The sequence below is a fragment of the Halichondria panicea genome, chromosome 2 (assembly GCF_963675165.1).
Source record: "Halichondria panicea chromosome 2, odHalPani1.1, whole genome shotgun sequence".
Lineage (NCBI taxonomy): Eukaryota > Metazoa > Porifera > Demospongiae > Suberitida > Halichondriidae > Halichondria > Halichondria panicea.
In genome coordinates this window covers 2110321-2128798 of record NC_087378.1, presented here as the reverse complement: position 1 = coordinate 2128798, position 18478 = coordinate 2110321, and the positions used below count along the sequence as shown (strand labels likewise).

The 18478-nt window shown below is 44.2% G+C and overlaps 5 protein-coding genes and 1 long non-coding RNA gene across 11 annotated transcripts; 4 read left to right on the top strand and 2 right to left on the bottom strand.

Moving 5' to 3' along the window:
• Positions 1-32: 32 nt before the first annotated feature.
• LOC135330901 (alpha-adducin-like) lies at positions 33-3188 on the top strand. The gene is made up of 9 exons (XM_064525864.1): positions 33-612; positions 718-948; positions 1120-1170; positions 1417-1506; positions 1797-1895; positions 1948-2130; positions 2189-2275; positions 2331-2423; positions 2468-3188. The coding sequence occupies exons 1-9, from the start codon at positions 106-108 to the stop codon at positions 3155-3157; spliced, it is 2031 nt and encodes a 676-aa protein (XP_064381934.1). The 5' UTR covers positions 33-105; the 3' UTR covers positions 3158-3188.
• A 63-nt stretch (positions 3189-3251) lies between these two features.
• LOC135330917 (copine-3-like) lies at positions 3252-6989 on the top strand. Its single transcript, XM_064525895.1, has 13 exons — positions 3252-3460; positions 3719-3898; positions 4062-4133; positions 4184-4261; positions 4544-4627; positions 4962-5051; positions 5119-5214; positions 5298-5384; positions 5518-5711; positions 5882-6116; positions 6281-6444; positions 6500-6569; positions 6715-6989. The coding sequence occupies exons 1-13, from the start codon at positions 3308-3310 to the stop codon at positions 6817-6819; spliced, it is 1608 nt and encodes a 535-aa protein (XP_064381965.1). The 5' UTR covers positions 3252-3307; the 3' UTR covers positions 6820-6989.
• Positions 6990-7116: 127 nt separating this feature from the next.
• On the top strand, positions 7117-8835 carry LOC135330964 (acetylcholinesterase collagenic tail peptide-like). 2 transcript variants are annotated; one of them, XM_064525962.1, is made up of 7 exons: positions 7117-7344; positions 7398-7463; positions 7528-7569; positions 7636-7755; positions 7852-7914; positions 7966-8060; positions 8118-8835. In XM_064525962.1, the coding sequence occupies exons 1-6, from the start codon at positions 7233-7235 to the stop codon at positions 7980-7982; spliced, it is 420 nt and encodes a 139-aa protein (XP_064382032.1). In that variant the 5' UTR covers positions 7117-7232; the 3' UTR covers positions 7983-8060; positions 8118-8835. The 2 variants fall into 2 exon arrangements, with proteins under 2 accessions (XP_064382032.1, XP_064382031.1); XM_064525961.1 differs by having other exon boundaries at positions 7852-8060.
• A 38-nt stretch (positions 8836-8873) lies between these two features.
• LOC135330977 (uncharacterized) lies at positions 8874-9973 on the bottom strand. The gene is made up of 3 exons (XR_010392897.1): positions 9834-9973; positions 9330-9537; positions 8874-9040 (listed from the first exon to the last, which is right to left on the bottom strand). It is a non-coding gene; the product is annotated as an uncharacterized LOC135330977 (long non-coding RNA).
• LOC135330966 (collagen alpha-3(IX) chain-like) lies at positions 9934-12238 on the top strand. Of its 5 annotated transcripts, none has more exons than XR_010392889.1 (8): positions 9934-10039; positions 10125-10679; positions 10736-10801; positions 10929-10970; positions 11023-11133; positions 11274-11336; positions 11396-11485; positions 11539-12238. XR_010392889.1 is itself a non-coding variant. In XM_064525965.1 (8 exons), exons 2-7 carry the CDS (start codon positions 10610-10612, stop codon positions 11458-11460), a joined length of 417 nt encoding a protein of 138 aa, XP_064382035.1. In that variant the 5' UTR covers positions 10054-10253; positions 10573-10609; the 3' UTR covers positions 11461-11485; positions 11539-12238. The 5 variants fall into 5 exon arrangements, 4 of the variants coding, with proteins under 4 accessions (XP_064382035.1, XP_064382036.1, XP_064382034.1 ...); XM_064525965.1 differs by lacking the exon at positions 9934-10039 and having other exon boundaries at positions 10054-10253; positions 10573-10679; XM_064525966.1 differs by lacking the exon at positions 9934-10039 and having other exon boundaries at positions 10054-10253; positions 10570-10679.
• LOC135330877 (protein SFI1 homolog) lies at positions 12186-18471 on the bottom strand. Its single transcript, XM_064525824.1, has 20 exons — positions 18271-18471; positions 17853-18219; positions 17589-17771; positions 17212-17527; positions 16877-17033; positions 16668-16829; positions 16345-16508; positions 16023-16237; positions 15745-15907; positions 15570-15662; positions 15351-15512; positions 15202-15297; positions 14962-15141; positions 14472-14804; positions 14069-14263; positions 13799-13855; positions 13290-13483; positions 12615-13178; positions 12490-12550; positions 12186-12402 (listed from the first exon to the last, which is right to left on the bottom strand). The coding sequence occupies exons 1-20, from the start codon at positions 18395-18397 to the stop codon at positions 12289-12291; spliced, it is 3903 nt and encodes a 1300-aa protein (XP_064381894.1). The 5' UTR covers positions 18398-18471; the 3' UTR covers positions 12186-12288.
• Between the last annotated feature and the right edge of the window lie 7 nt (positions 18472-18478).

Genomic DNA, 18478 nt, shown 5'->3' with positions numbered 1-18478 from the left:
TGGGTTTCTGAACTTGTACATGTACACAAAGCTAAAGGGGGCGGGTCTCGTTTTGCAGAATGAACAAAGACTGAGGCCGAATTTCAAAACCAAGGCAACTGTATAATGGCTACCAGTGCCCAGCAGAGGTCAAGGAGCCGCAGGTCTCAAGCTAGAGTCAATAGTTCCCTCAACCCTCCTCAACCTCCTGCTCCACCACCCCTGCATTCAGCCACACCCCTTTCCTCTCTCACCAAGAAGACACCATACACAATCCAAAGGGACTACAAAGTACTAGAAAGAGAGAAGAGAGTCACTACCATCCTCAGCAATGACCACTTTCGGGCTCAACTGGAGAGCATTCTCCAATCACAGAAAGATGGCTCAGCTCATCCAAAGAAAACCAACCTCCAAAAGTTACAAGAGAGCTCTTCTCATTCTCCAAGCAGGATTACTAAGACGACTGGTGCGCTGGGGTCTGCAACAGAAGCTATTATTCCGATTGATGATCTGAGGGGAGTGAGTTCGTCCAAGTACACACTTGCCGAAAAGCAGACACGTTGTAAGCTGGCAGCAGTGTACAGACTTGTTGAGATGTTCGGTTGGAGTCAACTGATATACAATAGTATTACAGTAAGTGATAGCTTGAGTACTTCAATATGTAGTATCAAGAGTTCATTGTATGATACCCAGGAGTTCATGCACTCCTGATGATACCCTTGAAATGCTCATTTGCAGGCATGTTCACCTGGTGACGGTCATGGCATTCTAGTCAACCCCTTTGGTCTGCTTTATAATGAAGTGACAGCGTCAAGACTGGTGATGGTGGATATTGATGGAAAAGTCAGAGACTCTGGTAGCACACAGCTGGGAATAAACCAGCCTGGTTTTGCACTGCACGCTGGTATCCATTCAGCCAGGAAGGATGTCAAATGTGTAGTACATGTCCACACAACTGCTGGAGTGGCAGTAAGTGGATGGGATATAGTTTTCTCCCTAATTAACTAACAATTGTTACTTGCACAGTGTCCCATTTATTCATTAATGTAATGTTGAAATAGGCACTTTTCCTTGAAACTATATAGCTGGTGGATACAAACCAACGATTACAATCCCACCATGTCTTATGATTAATTCCAGATATCGTCGATGAGTTGTGGTCTGCTTCCTATTTCTGAAGAAGCACTCAGTGTAAGTAGACAATATCTTCCCCAATTTCTTATACTTATGGATGCATATTCCAATCATTAGAGACATGATGTTGCTCCTCTAGTATGTAATTGCGCTGTCCTTTAAACTTATCAGTATCAACAAGACTGTTATCAAAATAATTCATTTGACTTGATACTTTAGAATCATACTCTTAAGTTACAGATAATGAGATAATATGACAGGTTGATAGCAAAAGTAATATAATGCACTTGCACACATGCACAGTTAGGTGGCATCTCATACCATGACGGCTTGCACCTCTCCATTGATGAGCAGAGAAGACAGATCGCTGAAAACCTAGGCCCTACTAACAAGGTATTTCCTAATAAAAGAAGGCATTTTCTTTCCGATAGGTTTAGAAACTTTCTTATTGGGCCCTAATATGTTGGCCGGTATGCATCCCTCTCCCCTCTATGATAATGCCTGTTAGTTGTTAGTTGTTAGTTGCTACATGGGAAAAGTGCCTCAGAGGAGGTATTCTATGTCACTTACATGTCAAATGACTGTCATTTGTTATTAGACTGGATTTGGTAGAATTAGCCACCTGTATGATGGAGTGCAACCACAAACACTGCAGCTCATTTCCCATGTCTTACCTCTTGCAGGTGCTTATTCTACGAAACCACGGCCTGGTTGCCCTCGGAGAAAGCATCGAAGAAGCCTTCCACATCACACACAAGCTATTGAAGGCATGTGAGATACAGGTAATGAAGTGTATTTGGGCGCCACAAGAATGTGTGTACATATACTGTTTAGGTTGCACTGATGTCTGTCGGTCTCACCAACATCACACAATGTAAGGGAGTGTGGTCAAAAAGCAGGCCTTGTCAGGGTGGTGTTGATGTGGAATCAACATTTACAATCTTTGACTCTATCTCGAGAAAATGGGGACCAGGAGAATTAGAATTTGAGGCACTTATGAGAATGCTCGATAACAAAGTAAGGAAATGTTTTACAGTGCATGGGTGTTTGTATTATAATTATGCTATTTGCACAGGGTTATAACACTGGGTATCGGTACAAAGCTCTCAGTTTGTTGGAACCAGAGAATGGAAGATCAGGAACTTGGAGCACAGCTCAAAATGTAAGACTATACTGTAAAGTGCAGCTATAAAAACATCACGTTTTTTGTCTTATAGAATGCCAGCAATGATTGGAATTTTCTCGATCAACGAAAAATTGACAGAACAGAACCTGTTATCAAAAAACGAAATGGACACAGAAAATTCACGGTAAATTGTACAGAAACATGTACTAATTTGATTGCCTCCTATAGGAAATGAGGGAACAGCCAAATCAAGAGAATACTCCATCAGAGGTTTCAATTGAGAGAGAACCAGCTGACATTGATCGTGGTTTGAGTCCACTGGCTAGAGCAGAGCTAACAGCAATACAAGTAGCTCAGTCGACTGGAGAAGCTGTGCAGAGACTTGCCAAAGATACATCACTCCTAAAACACACACCAGCCAACCCGCACAGTACAGTAGAACAAACTGTAGACTCTTCGCAGCTTTCGGCTCTAGAAATGGCACAGAACACAGCAGAAAGAGTTGCAAGGTCCACTGGGGAAGCATTAAGAACACTGACACATGACTTTGCAGCCAGAACACAAGGGAGCTCTCGTTTTCCAAACCACGTTCGGAACGGAGACCTCGAAGCAAGCAGCGAACCGTCCCTGTTGACAGGAGGAGGTTATAGTGCACTACCAGCAAGACTGACCGATAGGTTTGAGCAAAGAAGTTCCCTCCAAGGGATGAATGGACTGGGGGTGACAGAGGGGAAGACGTCAACTCCTCAACAAGAGGGTCGTGTAGGCCTGCAGTCATTTCATCGATCTCTGGGGAGCCTCAGCTTTGAAGAAGGCCTGAGTCCATTGGATAAAGTCATTCACACAGCTGAGAAAGTGGCTGGATCAACTGGTGTTGCTGTTGTCAAATTATCAGACTCTCTAACAACTACTCCATAGAAGTATCTCCCACTTTATTTTTATTATTTTACCCTGTGCAAAGTTTTGGGGGGTGGGGCTGAGTACTGCACAAACCTGTCATTTGTGACTTGTAAAATATTGATTACTACCTAATAGTTGACCTAGTAGCTCATTTTATAGCTCTATAGAATGGCAGCCTATCCCCCAGCCGGTCGGTCAGTCCTTTCCACACAAGTGGAGCTCCATATCTCTTGTAAAGACCTGAGGAAAGCAGACGCTCTCTCCAAATCAGACCCCCTGACAGCCGTGTACACCCTCTCCCCCACCAAAGCCTGGACTGAAGTGAGCCACCTGTGTAGCATATGCATCTAGTGTGCATGACTGCTATATTACTGACACGCATCACTGACACGTATGACTACACTAGCTAGGAGCCTTGACTATAACTGAACAGAGAATATACTTCCATTACTGGCATTAGTATACGAATACGTGCAATGAACCATATAAACTGATTACGATGCTATAGCACTAATCAAAGATCTACTGCGCTTCTTCAGCTACTGTATAATAATAAATAAAGTGTTCCTTCCTTGCCAGTATGCACGCACGGAGCTCATCAAGAACAACCAGAGTCCACAGTTCACCAAGGCCATTGAGATTGAGTATCGGTTTGAAGAGTTGCAGAAATTGAAGTTCACCATTTATGATTTAGACAATGCCACCGTCTCCCTGGGTGACGATGACTTCCTCGGAGAGATTGAGTGCAGTCTGGGAGAGGTGTGTACTATAGCTGCTGTTTGAAGAGTTATGTGTATATAATTTATGTGTTTGGCGCTGTTCCCTCATTCTGTACATGTCCTAATTGCGTGTCAATTTCCAAACCATTTTTTGGGCATTTTACTTCTAAAGGATGATGTTAGCTATGTTCTCCTTCCTTCAGATAGTGAGTACTGGGTCGTACACAAAGCCGCTGTGTGGGAAGGGAGGCAAAAAGGGTCAAGGAACGATCACCGTAAGTCATGCTTTAATGAGGGCTTCCTCTGTTTGACTATCCTTTGTTAGATTCGGGCTGAAGAGATATCTCAGAACCAGCAGCAAATGGTGGAGCTCAGTTTCTCAGGGAAAGGCCTCGACAAGAAGGTCAGCTAATGATTACCGTATAGCGGGTAAGTTTCGTGGGGTAAAAAATTCGTTCAACTCGAGAAACGGTAGTTTTCGTGAGTAAAATTTTCGTTTAGTCTCGTGGCTGCACGGCATTCCTACGTTCAGATAAGCCACGCCTACGATAAAATTTCGTGGAGGTCAGCCTGCCCACGAAAATAACGAATATTTTACCCCACAAAAATTACCCACTATACGGTACTGTTCTTGTCTTTGAGTGGCTTCTGTGTACTGTACTTTGACCACGATCACAATGCACAGGACTTCCTAGGAAAGTCTGACCCCTACCTGGAATTTGAGAAGGGTAACCCTGATGGCTCATTCACCTCAGTCTACAAAACTAACGTATGTAATTTGACACCAAAATAAAGTACAAGTTACCTTACAGGTTGAACTTTGTAGTAGGTTTCATATGTCTTCATTATTGACCTATTAGACCCCAGCCAACATAGGCTATGATGACATGTCTACTGTCTAGTCAGTGATTGTATCCGAATTGAAATCTTCCATTCTCGAAGAAAAGGCATGGATGGTTTTTTGTTCGAAATGCGCCAGTTTTGTAGCTAACATTGAGTGCATATAACTTGAGTTAGGATTTTGCACGATCCATTTTGTAGCCCTTTGAAATACCTATTTATGTATGCCTTGTACAATCACATGACCCTCTCTTTGTATTCAGTACATCAAGAACACTCTGGACCCTCATTGGCCGCCATTCACTGTTAACTCACAGACACTGTGCAGCAGCGACTCCCAGCGTCCCATCAGGGTGAGTTTATTTATTTGTCAGAGAAATTGGATATTAGATAGTGAAAGTTTATGATTTGTATCTGCAGGTGAAATGCTTTGACTGGGATGCAGACAGTAGCCACGATTTGATTGGTCAGTTTACTACAACACTTGCCGAGCTAACAGCCGATGGTTCTGCCAATGTAAGCGCTATATTTATTGAACCTCTTTTAATATTTAACAGCCCTCCCCCTCAAACCTCTCCCACTCTCACACTGACTGACAGCTGAGCTGGCCACTCATTAACCCGTCCAAACAAGCCAAGAAGAAGAAGTACAGCAACTCTGGAACCGTCGTCCTCAACAAAATCAAGGTTGCAAAATGTGAAACTGAACATGTTTACACACATACATGTACATAGAATAAGGAATAAGCAAAAATTGAGCTTCAGTATCATTTCACGGTACCCGTTTCCATAGTTACCCTCTCACTCTTACACCACGTAGATTACTCCCTGCTACTCTTTCCTGGATTATATATTCGGTGGCTGTCAGATAAACTTCACCGTGGGTGTAGACTTCACAGGCAGTAATGGTGACCCGTCCCACCCCTCGTCCCTGCACTACATTGACCCCGCCCATCCCAACGAGTACACACAAGCACTCTTCTCTGTCGGCTCAATCTGTCAGGATTATGACACGTAAGTCCACCAACCTTAGTAGCCTCGGTTATACTGTAGCTTATCGTAAATTATCAGTAGAGAAACACTCCTAACGGGACATAAATTCCAGCCCTAAAAGTTTTTTGTAAGAGCTTATAATTATCGATAATTTCGATTGAACAGTTCAGTTATTGACACTTCCCCCACAGAGACAAGTTGTTTCCTGCCTTTGGCTTTGGGGCAAAAATTGGTGACAAAGTGTCCCATGAGTTTCCTCTCAACGGGAACTGGGAGAACCCATACTGCATGGGGATCCACGGAGTCATCCAGGCTTATCATCAAGCCTTGACGACAGTGAAGCTGTATGGACCTACCAATGCCGCCCCTATCATTAACCATGTGGCTCACTTCGCTGAAACAGCTGCACAGGACCCAAACAATCAGGTAAAGGTTGTGTTATTTACATAATTTATTGTCTCCTCATTTGTACTGTATTTGGTTGTCGATAATAAAGCTCAAAACGTTCTCAAATCATGTACAGTTTTCCAAATAGAAGCATGCAATGTTTGTTTAACCCCTCCCCCTTCCATATGCACGCACGCACACAGCAATACTTTATCCTGCTCATGATCACGGACGGTGTTCTCTCAGACATGCAGGAAACAAAGTGTGCTCTGATCAACGCCTCTCGTCTACCTATGTCCGTCATCCTCGTAGGGGTGGGTGGAGCTGACTTTTCGGCCATGAACGAGCTTGACTCGGACGATAAATTGTGAGTCGACAGCATGAGGTGTGGTATAAGGAGACTTGTTATCCTTCTCATGCAGATTGCGTGTGGCTGGTCTAGTGGCTGAGAGGGACATCGTTCAATTTGTTCCTTTCCGACAGTTTGCAGCGGTAAGCCTTTCTAGTAGAGCTACTGTAATCATTTATTGTTGCTCATTGGCAATTCAAACGGAAAATATCACTCACTTTCCCTGATTTTAGCAATTTTGTTCAAAGCCAAGCATAATAATAATTATTACATGTACCTTCACTCCAGGCTAGCCCTGAGGCAATGGCTGCAGTCGTATTGGCGGAGATCCCGGGACAGCTGACTGAGTACATGAGGAAGAAGGGCATCGAGCCGAGGGGGCGGCCACAATGACTACAATAGTCACCCGACTAAAATGTATTTTTGTAAATTAGTAGATTTTCCCCACAACTAGCCTGATCAAAGTGTCTTATAGTGACTAGTATTTGTAGTATTCGTGTTTCTATTGATTGTTTGTGTCTAGAATCATCCTACAAGTCACTTTCAGTATGCCGCTTTTAGCACCCTAAACAGTGTGTGTGTGTGTGTGTGATGTCTTGGTAACCATTAGGGGGGTTTCCCTTTAGCCCGTACTAGGAATTGTTTGAATTGTTTACGTCTTCTCCGTTAAGAAAAACTACCGTGTTGTTACAGTTTTGTGTAATTATGACTGAAAAAAGGACGTACTATCAGTAAACATGTCGCCTATCCACTGCTATAAAAGCAGATAGCCTTGTCGGCACTAGCACTTACTGCAATAACTGAAAATGAAACCTCAGCTGGTGCTCCTCTGCTCTGTATTGAGCTTTGTCTTCTTCTCATTCACATTCGCTCAAAGTGGGCCCCCTGGGCGCGTTGGTCCTCCAGGACCTCCTCCAGGTAAATTAATTTTAATTTCCACTCACATCCTCTTTATCAATGATTCCACTTAGTTGGCAGACGTGGACCCCCAGGGATAAAGGGGCAGAAAGGAAGGACTGGACATCGAGGACCACCTGGTGTGTGCTGATAGCTACCACACTACTAATTGTTTATGGCTCTGAATTCATATTCTAATTACAGGAGTAAAAGGAGTGAGGGGTCCCCCAGGATCCGCAGGAAACAGTGAGTCATAAATTATGACTATTATAGTCTGTCTGTATATACGCTGCTACATGTACATGTATACAGCTGGTAGGCCTGGTCCCAGGGGAGAGCATGGTGACACTGGTGCAGTTGGTAGGCCCGGAAGTTCTGGACCACCCGGGGTGGTTGGACTACCAGGATTAAAGGGAGAATATGGAGTCATGGGTGAGTGAAATCAACATTGCTTACATTCCTAACTTGACAAAAGCTGCATTGTTTCAAAGCATTTTATGTTGCTTGGCTGTGTATCAATCACTTTAGGTTCCCCTGGAATGGTTGGGCCTCCTGGACCCCCTGGACCAAAGGGAGAACCGTGTGAAGAATGTAAGCTTCGTATACAGTGCATGTCCTCATCATAACAATTTTTTTTTGCAGTTGAGAAAGGTAAGTAGAGGTGTAACACTTAACATTCTAATAACACCGTTCACACATATATGAACTCTCTGGTGCAGGAAATACAGGAGAGCCAGGTAAGACAATTCAAGACAACTGTCGCTTATTTTATTCATTCAGTTGTGTTTCTGCAGGCTCGTCTGGTGAGACGTATGTGCACTGGGGCAGGAGACATTGTAGCGGTACCAGCAATTCTCGTCTCTATTCTGGAGTGGCCACTACTAACTCAGCTGGAAACCCACTCTGTGTTCCTCAACCTTGTGGAGATGACCTGTGTGGATCTTCTACCATAAAGTCTCCGTTTGATTTGACTGATTGGGAAGTGGAAAAAGTGGCAGAAATAGCGTACATCAAGGATGGACAGCCATGGAAACTCGACTGCTCTCTATGCTTCATTAAAGATGCATCTACATCTATCACCATCCCAGGCGCAAACAAATGCCCTAAAGACTGGTGCCCACAATACACAGGAGTGCTGTCACAAGTTTGGGAATCGACTGGCCAATTTATTTGTGTAGACCCAAGCAATTTCCCCAAACCCCCTGAGAGACCTCAACATCACAAACTGGCAGCCGTAGAGAGGAATTGTTTCCTCGGCTCTGAGTGTAAGGACCTGAAAGAAGAGGAGCTCAGAGTGCCTTGTATAGTGTGCAGTTTCAGCACTACCAAACCTTGCTTAGAGGAGATCTACTAGTGGGACATCATATAGTATCGGCATAGCGAACCATTCAAATAACTTGCAATTGAAAGTGCATTTTATCATTAATTTTTTGGCAATGGCACTGAGTCAATATTACTATTTCAAGTCTTAATTGTTTGTGACATAAAAAAAAAACTGATGGTGATAACTTCTTGAAGTTGCATGGGGTAGAGTTAATTTGCAGCTTATACAAGTCAAGAGAGTGACTATAATTATTATTCATTCTGAAAGCACACTGCTTACACATGGTCAGGGGTTCCTTTGAAGAAACCGTCTGAGAGTCACACTACCGAGAGAATGCTCAGAGTTGCCTTGATCATGATCAGTGAAAGACTCCAGCTTCCTTTCCAACAATGTCTATAAAATAATGCATATTTCCACCCACTTATAATTATACTAACGTATAGTTGTGGGGCAAAATATTAGTGGTTTTCGTGGTTGGAGGTCTGACCACGAATATTTTACCCACGAATGAAGCGACCTTGCCTAGCGCCTACCTTTACCTACAGTGCAAGTAGCAACCACGAAAATATTACCCACGAAATGTCTCAATATTGCTGAACCACGAATATTTTGTCCCCCGAAAATTACCCGCTATACGGTATATAAGTGGGAGGTCGGATGAGTACATAATATTATAATATACCTTTGCTTTTGTTTAGATTGGTGGAAGTGTTTGAGAGTGTCTCGATCTCACCTGCACTAGCTCCCTCTGTATACACATGCACTCACACCTAAGCTTGCGTGGGTCTGTTAGGGTCTGGTGGGGGTTCTCCTTCACTGAAGAGCGGCCTGGGATCAAGGCTAGTGGGGAGTAAGAGCCAATTCAGATAGTGACTGTTAATGAAGAATCACTGTGTGTAGAAAGCATGAAAGTTGAAATAGTTTGAGTGGTGTGATGATCATCCATCTACTGTTTATGGATCAGCAGTGCATTGTGTTAAGTTGTGATTGGGTTCGAGCAATAATGTTTCATTATGAAAAAAGCATGGGCTATATTTATTATTTAGCCTGATGACTTTTCCGAAAATGGGGTCAGACCTAACTTTGAGACTGTAAAATTGATGTAGATCTAGATCTATAGCTAATACACTAATTACAGAGCCAGCAAAAAAATTACACCTCGGATCGCTATTCACTGTTAACTCACAGACACTGTGCAGCGACTCCCAGCGTCCCATCAGGGTTATTTGTCAGAGAAGTAAGTCCATGCAGGAGTACATTATTTTTTTTTATTGTACTCCTGCATGGTCCATGCCATTGGTACAACAGTCATTCATGTACATGTAGTTTTACAACTATGTAGATAGACTTCTACGTGTAGCAGCAGCTCCACCTCCCTATTACAGCAAAAAGGTATTTAATCTAGGCTATCTGATGTGTGTATACATAAATGCTAGTAATCATAATGTGATGTTATTGACCACCTACTGCACTCCAGGCTAGCCCTGAGACGATGGCTGCAGTAGTGTTGGCAGAGATCCCCGAACTACTGACTGAGACATGAGGAAGAGGACATTGAGCCGAGGGAGCGGCTACAGTCTACTAGTACAACCACCCCAACTAAAATGTATTTTTTTGTAAATATCATTATAATTATAGCAACTATTTACACAATAAAATTATTATATAGCGACTGTTTCTAGTGTCTAGAGTCATCCTACAAGTCACTTTCGGTATGCCACTTTAAGCACCCTAAACAGTGTGTGTGTGTGTGTGTGATGTCTTGATAACCATTAGGGGGGTTTTCCCTTTAGCCCGTACTAGGAATTGTTTACGTCTTCTCCGTTAAGAAAAACTACCGTGTTGTTACAGTTTTGTATAATTATGACTGAGAGAAATGACGTACTATCAGTAAACACGTCGCCCACCCACTGCTATAAAAGCAGATAGCCTTGTCGGCAGCACTTACTGCAATAACTGAAAATGAAACCTCAGCTGGTGCTCCTTTGCTCTGTATTGAGCTTTGTCTTCTTCTCATTCACATTCGCTCAAAGTGAGTTACTGTCACAGCTAGGATGGCCAACATTTTTGTTCAATGATTCCATTCAGCTGGCCCACGCGGACCCCCCGGGATAAAGGGGCAGAGAGGAAGGACCGGATTGCGAGGACGTCCTGGTGTGTGTGTGTGTGTGTGTGTGTGTGTGTGTGTGTGTGTGTGTGTGTGTGTGACGATTCTGCCACATCATTAATAATTTGCTTATGGCTCTGAATTCATGTTCATGCTACATGTATTAAATAACAGGGGGGAAAGGAGCGAGGGGTTTCCCAGGATACACAGGACACAGTGAGTCACATGACAATGTATTAGGTATATATATGGTGCTACATGTATACAGCTGGTAGCCCTGGTACCAAGGGTGTTACTGGTGTATCTGGTTTGCCTGGAAGTTCTGGACCACCCGGGATCATTGGACCCGAAGGAATAAAGGGAGAACATGGAGACACCGGTAATTAACTTACTTAATTTAAGAACATTAACTGATAAGTACTTATGCCCCATGCCAATTTTAACTAACGCTGCTTACATTCCTAATTTGTCTTGTGATTTTGTAGGTTATGTTATTTCGCTGTGTATCAATCACCACAGGCTCCCCTGGCATGGATGGGATGGTGGGACCCCCGGGGCCAAAGGGAGAACCTGGTGGATTATGTAAGCTTCCTATACTGTGTTTGCATGTCTCATTCATATACAAAAATGTTGATATGCAGTTGAGGAAGGTGAGCGGGCATATTTAAATACATGTACAGAACATGACTTTATTTATAAATTATGAATGGACCTCACTGCAGGAGATCCAGGTAAGACAATTAAATACAACTGTCAACTCTTTTTATTCAGTTGTGTTTCTCAGGCTCGTCTGGTACAACATATGTGCACTGGGGCAGGACGTATTGTGGGGGTACCAGCAGCTCTAATCTCTATTCTGGAGTGGCCACTACTAACTCAGCTGGAAACCCACTCTGTATTCCTCAACCTTGTGGAGATGACTTTGGAGATGACGTGTGTGGATCTTCTACCTTAAAGTCTCCGTTTGATTTGACTGGTTGGGAAGTAGAAAAAGTGACAGAAATAGCGTATATCAAGAATGGACAGCCATGGAAACTCGACTGCTCTCTATGCTTCATTAAAGACGCATCTACGTCTATTACCATCCCAGATGCAAACAAATGCCCTAAAGACTGGTGCCCACAATACACAGGAGTGCTGTCACAAGTTTGGGAATCGACTGGCCAATTCATTTGTGTGGATCCAAGCAATGTTGCCCAACCCCCTGAGAGACCCCAACATCACAAACTGGCAGCCGTAGAGAGGAATTGTTTCCTCGGCTCTGAGTGTAAGGACCTGAAAGAAGAGGAGCTCAGAGTGCCTTGTATAGTGTGCAGTTTTAGCACTACCAAACCTTGCCCAGAATAGACCTACTACGAGACATTTTAAATATCATCGTTTACTATAATTATAGCCAACTATTCAAATAACTTGAAACTACGTCATCATTAATGTTTTGAAAGTCAATATCAAATCTTAGACACGAAAAATATTGATGGTGATCATTTGAGAATCGTAAAGTTAGGCATTAAATTAATGGGAATGAGTACGAGTTCTAGCTTACAAGTCCAGTTTGAGTGACTAGTTCATTGATTCTGAGAGCACACTGCTTGATCAGGGGTTCCTTTGAAGAAACCATCCGACTCAATGAAGCCAACTCCAGCCTCACCTGTGGTGTGGTGTGTGTGGTGTGGGGTGTGGGGTGTGAGGTGTGTGTGAGAGAGGTGAACTAGCATTATAGACAGTCATACTATACCTTGAGAAGCTCCTCAGAGTTGCCTTGATCAGTGAGAGACGTCAGATTCCTTTCCAACAATCTATAGTGCACACAAAACATTATAGATACACATAATTTATAATCACTCAATCCTCCACTCATACTTTTTCCTTGCTTTGAGTTGGTGGAAGTGTTTGAGAGTGTCTCTCATCTGCACTAGCTCCCTCTGTACACTTGGATCTGTCAAGGTGGGGAGTAAGAGAGCCGGTTCCAATGGCTGTTCTATAACAGGACTGTGTGCTGGTGTGTAGACATCTTCTTGACTGTTAAATTGATCAGACATTCGAGAGCTTGAAGAATCACTGTGTGTAAGAAGCAAAGGTTGTAGCTTGTAGCGAGGTGTACTAGCATCAACAAGCGGTGAAATAGTTTGAATCGTGTAATAATCATCAGTCTCTAAGTGCTGAGGCGATGGATTATCGACAATGTATGTGTCTCCTGGCGTAACACTCTCCTCAATGTTTGAAGGTTCGCTGCAAGTTGAGGTGAGAAACGTAAAGGAACTATGAGGGAGGTCTTGACTTGGAGGGTGTGGTACTGGTAGGAGCGGCAATCTTGGTTGAACGTCAGTGTGAGGGTGTGTGATGAGTGGGGTGATGGTGGTGTGTGAGGGGGGCTTTCTTGGTCGAGGCCTCTCTGTACGACTTCCATCAGGCAGCTGTAGATTCCTGGAGTTACACATGTTACGAGTGCATGAATTGTAGGGGGATAATCAACCTAACAACCTAGACAAACCTACCAGTGTCCTATTCTATTTTGCATTACACAGTGACACTTACTTTAGAAGAGAGGCCCAGCCTCCAGTTTCCTGCACTCCTCCACCCCTGCTGTCTGGAGACACCACTCTGACAGTATGGTCATTAGTGACCCCGTGACCCCTCAGTTTGTGGTGGTGAGAGCCTCTACTTCTCCTGGTGATTGCCAGCCAGTGAGAGGCACACCTTCGAACACATCCCAGCACAGATTGGGCACTCTATATACAGGGTGGACATGTCACATTAAGTGTATAGCTTTAATATGCACAGAAACTACATTAATATTGTACATGTACACGGCTACTAAATGTTTCCTTTTGCTGGAAGAGGAGGCTACAATTCGAGAGAGGCCACTGTTCAAGAGCGGCATTTATTAGCTCTAGCTAATTCGTTTGTCATTAAAAGTTCTTTTCACCTGCATAAAACTTGAAGCACTAACAAGCTGCTACCTGTATCTAGTAGCTACGTACATGTAGCTAGCTGCTAGTATTAATAACCAGCTATACGGTAGTATACGTACATTTTACACTGACCTTTGCTTGGTGCTGTAAGGCAATGGCTTCTCTCTGAGCTTGTAGCTGAGTGGCCACCTACACAGACACAGACACACACACACACAAAGGTTTATCCATATCACATTCTCTACTCATTCGCATACCACGTACATGTACACAGCTACACTGTACTGTAGTCTGCATAATGCAATAATTAGTATGTATTGCTATGTACATGTAGGCTCTTACTATACGTGCACAGCTAGTCTTCCAATTAATGATGTAGCCTAAAGTACAAAACACACTCACCTTGATCCACTGGGACACCCCAATGGTGACTAGTCTCTTGCGATGCCTCTCTAGAGCCTGTGAGTACCTCTCTCTCTTCCTCCTTCGCTCCAGAGTGTGTAGGAACCAGGCAGCCAGACAACGACGCTGCAACACCTCACTCCAGTGCCATAGGGCTCCCACTGAGGCCTGCTTTAGGACCAGGGAGTGCATGAACTGGGGGAGAAGTAAGTTTGGGAAATGGTGAAATTAAAATCTGTCAGCAAACATGTTATGTGATGGAACCCCCGCTAAGTTACCTAAATTGAGCAATTCAAACTCAAGATAATTATGGCCTATAAAAAACATAATATGCAATGATGCACATGTTTAGGTTCCTGTCGTGTGCTGAGCTACATGTAGAAGATAAATTCAAGTACTGTACCTGCACTCTCCATTGAGAATAGGCAGCTGACAATAACCTGTTCCTCATAAACCACTCTCCCTGCCTCATCAGCAATGTTGCTCTAAGTTTTCTCCGATTATGCCCCCACCAAGCACTGAAACATGTTCTTTTGAGTACAGCACTATGATGCGTGTCCGCCCTCCCTCTGGCTAGTCGCATGGCCACACTGCTGATGGAGTAGTCTCGCCACTGGTGTAAGATTCGAGAGAGTCTGGCTCTACTGAGAAGATGGGTGGTCTCTTCAACAAGCTGGTCCTCTCTACTACGATTGTCAATACTCTCAGCAGTTCTGATTAGCCACACACTCAAACACTAGACAAAAGAGAACGGCAACACAACTCTTTACAGTAGTTACAATGATAGTATCACTATACACCGTAATAGAGGTGGAGCTACGTAACGTATAATTATATAGGTGTATGGAGACAGTACACACACAGATCAAGCAGACAATAATAATTATGTTTACCTTCTTAAGAGTGACTGCCTCGAAATGGCCCACTGCCGTAGAGTGAAGCTCTCTCCTTACTCTCTCCTCAGACACATACACCACCCATGAGCTGAAGACCCGTCCTTGTAGGACTGCACTGAAGTGACCTTGCACTCTCAGTAGTCTGGCTCTCTTGTCTCGAGACAGAGAGAGGTGTGTCTGTGAGTGGGTGGAAAACTAAAAATGTAATGTTGAAACTGCTATTTGAAGTTTTCTTACCTTCCATGCTTGTAGAAGTTTGTGGGCAATAATCTTTTTGTAGTGATTGTTGACAAACGTTTTTCTTTCCTTAGACTGCCTCCTCTTTCCAATGTACTGAAATGGGTGATGGTGGTTAGACGTACATGTACTTTTGGGTGATAACTTACTCTTTTCCAGGCAGACCAGACAACACATATCAACTTGTTGCCATAGTGACTAGAAGCTTGACTCAACTGCTCTCTCCTAATCAGCAATGCCTTCAAACGTGAGTTCCACTTGCAGAAAGCCACACTCATCTTCCAGTGGCGATAGTGAGTGTTAGCTATCCCCTGTACACAGAACACACACAATGTAGGGTAAGGGCAGTACTACATGTAGCTACTCACCTCTTGTGCAGAGTGTCTCCCTCTCTCTCTAGTACGAGCCCTCCACAGTTTGAGCAGATGCCTCTTCTTGACCTCCTCATCATGAAGAATGGCCTGCATGGAGAAGAGAACAGTGAAGGATAACTAGAGTATATTAAAGGGTTCAAAGCAGGAGGATTGTACACAGGAATCGTACCACTCTGCCGAGCATCCTTATGTCCTGACTGAACTGAGCCCCTCTCCACCATTTGTAGAAGACCATATTCAGTACTGTCTCCTTTCTGAAGTCCTCAGCGGTCTCCTTTTGGTCTCTTTTGTATAGCTGTATCTCAACATTCACCCTCAGGGCACGAAAACACCTAACACACACAGCATCACATGAAACATGCGTTTGAGGCAGCACTAAACTTCATAGGTATTTATGCAAGTACATACAATGGCTGAGCCACTTAGAAAGCAATTTTTAATGCTAACCGTGGCAGAGCATAAGTCTTAAACTGTTCATCTGCCACTCTGTACAGTTGGTTCCTTTGTCTGCGATGATTGGTGTACTGCACCCAGGCAGCCAGCACCTTCCAGGTGACCACGGAGGTGAAGTGAGCTTGGGCCACTCGGGTCTGTGGGCCCATCTTCATCTCCTCACGATGCTCACACCCTCGCAGCCACACACTCCAAGAACACAACAGGAGCTAAGGTATGTACAGTAAAATCATGAAAGTTCCAAATAAGCAACAAGGATGTCAATAACTATTGGTTTGTTGCTACAACTGTGGGATGATTTATTTAGGCTGCCCACCTGTTTTATCCGATGTGAAGCTGCTAGTTGTTGGTTGACTGCCTTTCTCCGTTGATGCTGGTTGTACATTCTGAATCGATGGAGAGCCCTCCTCTTCAGTGAGAGCTGGTTGACCTGAGAAGTCAGCTCCAACAAGTGCACCTTGTACTCTCTAAGAGATATGTCTATTAGAATGAGTTAAAGATTGTAGCAAAATGGTTTAGTACTCTACAAGCAGAGCACTGCACTGTGCTTTACCAGCCCCGAACAGATGGTTAAAACAGAAGTGCAGGGGCTTGTACACCTCGTGCAATTCTGAATGAATCTACTCGACCATAGGATACAAAACTTCCAGTGTTGAAAAACTCTCCTCTTTACAGCCAGTTGTCCTCTCTCTATAATTAGCTCCTGGAATAGAGCAATCTCCTGAGCTCTCTCAAACCTTTCCCTCCAGGTCTCAAACACACGAGAGACCAGTTTAGAGTAATAAGCACTCACAGCAAGACCTGTATGTAAAACAGACAGCTAGGGTTTTTACCATGAATTATCACACCTCTCATTGCTTTCTTGTCTTGTCTGATGACGATGTACTCTCGCCACCCAGCCCATGTGTTAAGGAGGATAGTCTGGGAGTGGTGATGTACTGCCAGCTCCTCATGACGCTGCAGCACTTGTCTGATGTGAAGTCGCTCCAACCAAACCTGCCAGACCTGTACAAGCGCGAGACAATTATAATATCAGTCATTAGCTGTACACCAACAAGAAGCTATGGATGTGATAGAGTTTAGAGACAACTGTCGTGGATGAAATGTGCCTTCAGAAAGTTGGGTGGTATTTATATCTTTATGTCTATTAATAATTTGGCTTAAAATCTGAATATACACGAACCTGTTCAGTGAGCCTGTGTGCCCAATGGTGCAGTGCCAGTGTCTCCATAGCTCGCCTCTTCCTGACCTCCTCTACTGCCCCCCTCCACCTCACCCAGACACACTTCACCAGACTACCACACCTCCACTCGTCAGCCTGTCTCTTGACCACGCCCCTCGCCCTCCTCACATCCACATACTCCCGCCACTCATGCCAGGCCAGGCGTGTGACGTGTGTAGAGGAGAAGCCATCGGCTATTTGCCGTAGCCTCCTCTTCTCTTTGCAACCGAGGGTATAGTGGGTCCATGCTGCCCAGACCAACTGCCACAGTCGATATCTGAGATAAGGGGAAAATGGGTTAAAATAGTCATAGCAAAGTTTTCAAGTTAAGTGCCCACCTATCATGGCACTCTGCTCGTATATTGAGCTTCCACTCTCTTCGTGCTGTCCACCATTCGGCACTCCACACACGGAACACTCTCCTCACCAGGTGGTGGGCATGGCAGGTCCTAGCAGCCGCGGGGTGAACCCGTCCAAACACCTTCCTCATCCACACCTTCCCATACTTGACAGCTAGATACCTGTGCAGAAAGAGGGGAGCACATTCACAACGTTTCACAGTAGAGAAATTCAATTGGCGTATCTCAGCATTTTCAACTCACCGCTGCTTCGATTTTCTTCTTTTAATATCTCCAGACAACTTTATAGGAACCTTTTTCTTGTTTGTTGTTTTGGTAGTCTTCTTCGCCTCATTTGTAACAGACTGACTGCCTCGTTTTAGATGATTGTTAGGGATTGTTTTTGATGATACTGTCTTCTTGATTTGAGTGCATCTGTGGATCTCCTCACTACCATTAGATCGGGGTAGTCCATGCATGACTACCTTTATGCCTTTATTGGAGTGTGGTGTGGGCGTGTGAGGTGTGGACTTGTGAGTTGTGAGGATCTCGGAGACATAGCCTGTGGCTGGAAGGGGGCGTGTCGGTGTTAAGGGGCGTGGTATCTTGCTCGGTTTCAGCTCTTTGATACCTGGCATGGAACAATAAATTATTACAGGACAGCTATTATATTTTTACGAACCTTTGGTTGAGTCAAGGAGGGGGAGCTTTGAGCCAGTCACTCCAAGGTCAGGCATCCCTTCTCTCCTAGAATGCAGCTGAGAGTTCAGTTGTTGTAGCACATTCTGTCTTCGAGAGTAGTCAGTCATAATGCAGCTCCTTAGCTGTAGCAGCTAGCTGCAGCAAGTACGGTACAGGGTCGGCAGCGGTTCCTCTTGAACCCTTGAACC

Bases quoted from the DNA above. Each gene is read 5' to 3' on its own strand.
- LOC135330917 (XM_064525895.1), top strand. From the start codon at position 3,308: ATGGCAGCCTATCCCCCAGCCGGTCGGTCAGTCCTTTCCACACAAGTG. The intron at 5,385-5,517 runs GTTGCAAAATGT...TACACCACGTAG, and splicing joins TCGTCCTCAACAAAATCAAG to ATTACTCCCTGCTACTCTTT. The intron at 5,712-5,881 runs GTAAGTCCACCA...CTTCCCCCACAG, and splicing joins ATCTGTCAGGATTATGACAC to AGACAAGTTGTTTCCTGCCT.
- LOC135330901 (XM_064525864.1), top strand. From the start codon at position 106: ATGGCTACCAGTGCCCAGCAGAGGTCAAGGAGCCGCAGGTCTCAAGCT. The intron at 1,171-1,416 runs GTAAGTAGACAA...ACACATGCACAG, and splicing joins TTTCTGAAGAAGCACTCAGT to TTAGGTGGCATCTCATACCA. The intron at 1,896-1,947 runs GTAATGAAGTGT...TATACTGTTTAG, and splicing joins TGAAGGCATGTGAGATACAG to GTTGCACTGATGTCTGTCGG.
- LOC135330964 (XM_064525961.1), top strand. From the start codon at position 7,233: ATGAAACCTCAGCTGGTGCTCCTCTGCTCTGTATTGAGCTTTGTCTTC. The intron at 7,345-7,397 runs GTAAATTAATTT...GATTCCACTTAG, and splicing joins TCCTCCAGGACCTCCTCCAG to TTGGCAGACGTGGACCCCCA. The intron at 7,464-7,527 runs GTGTGTGCTGAT...TTCTAATTACAG, and splicing joins TGGACATCGAGGACCACCTG to GAGTAAAAGGAGTGAGGGGT.
- LOC135330877 (XM_064525824.1), bottom strand. From the start codon at position 18,397: ATGACTGACTACTCTCGAAGACAGAATGTGCTACAACAACTGAACTCT. The intron at 14,805-14,961 runs GTAAACATAATT...TCTTTTGTCTAG, and splicing joins AGGCAGTCACTCTTAAGAAG to TGTTTGAGTGTGTGGCTAAT. The intron at 12,403-12,489 runs GTATAGTATGAC...ACCACACCACAG, and splicing joins ACTCTGAGGAGCTTCTCAAG to GTGAGGCTGGAGTTGGCTTC.
- LOC135330966 (XM_064525965.1), top strand. From the start codon at position 10,610: ATGAAACCTCAGCTGGTGCTCCTTTGCTCTGTATTGAGCTTTGTCTTC. The intron at 10,680-10,735 runs GTGAGTTACTGT...GATTCCATTCAG, and splicing joins CTCATTCACATTCGCTCAAA to CTGGCCCACGCGGACCCCCC. The intron at 11,337-11,395 runs GTAAGCTTCCTA...GTTGATATGCAG, and splicing joins GGGAGAACCTGGTGGATTAT to TTGAGGAAGGTGAGCGGGCA.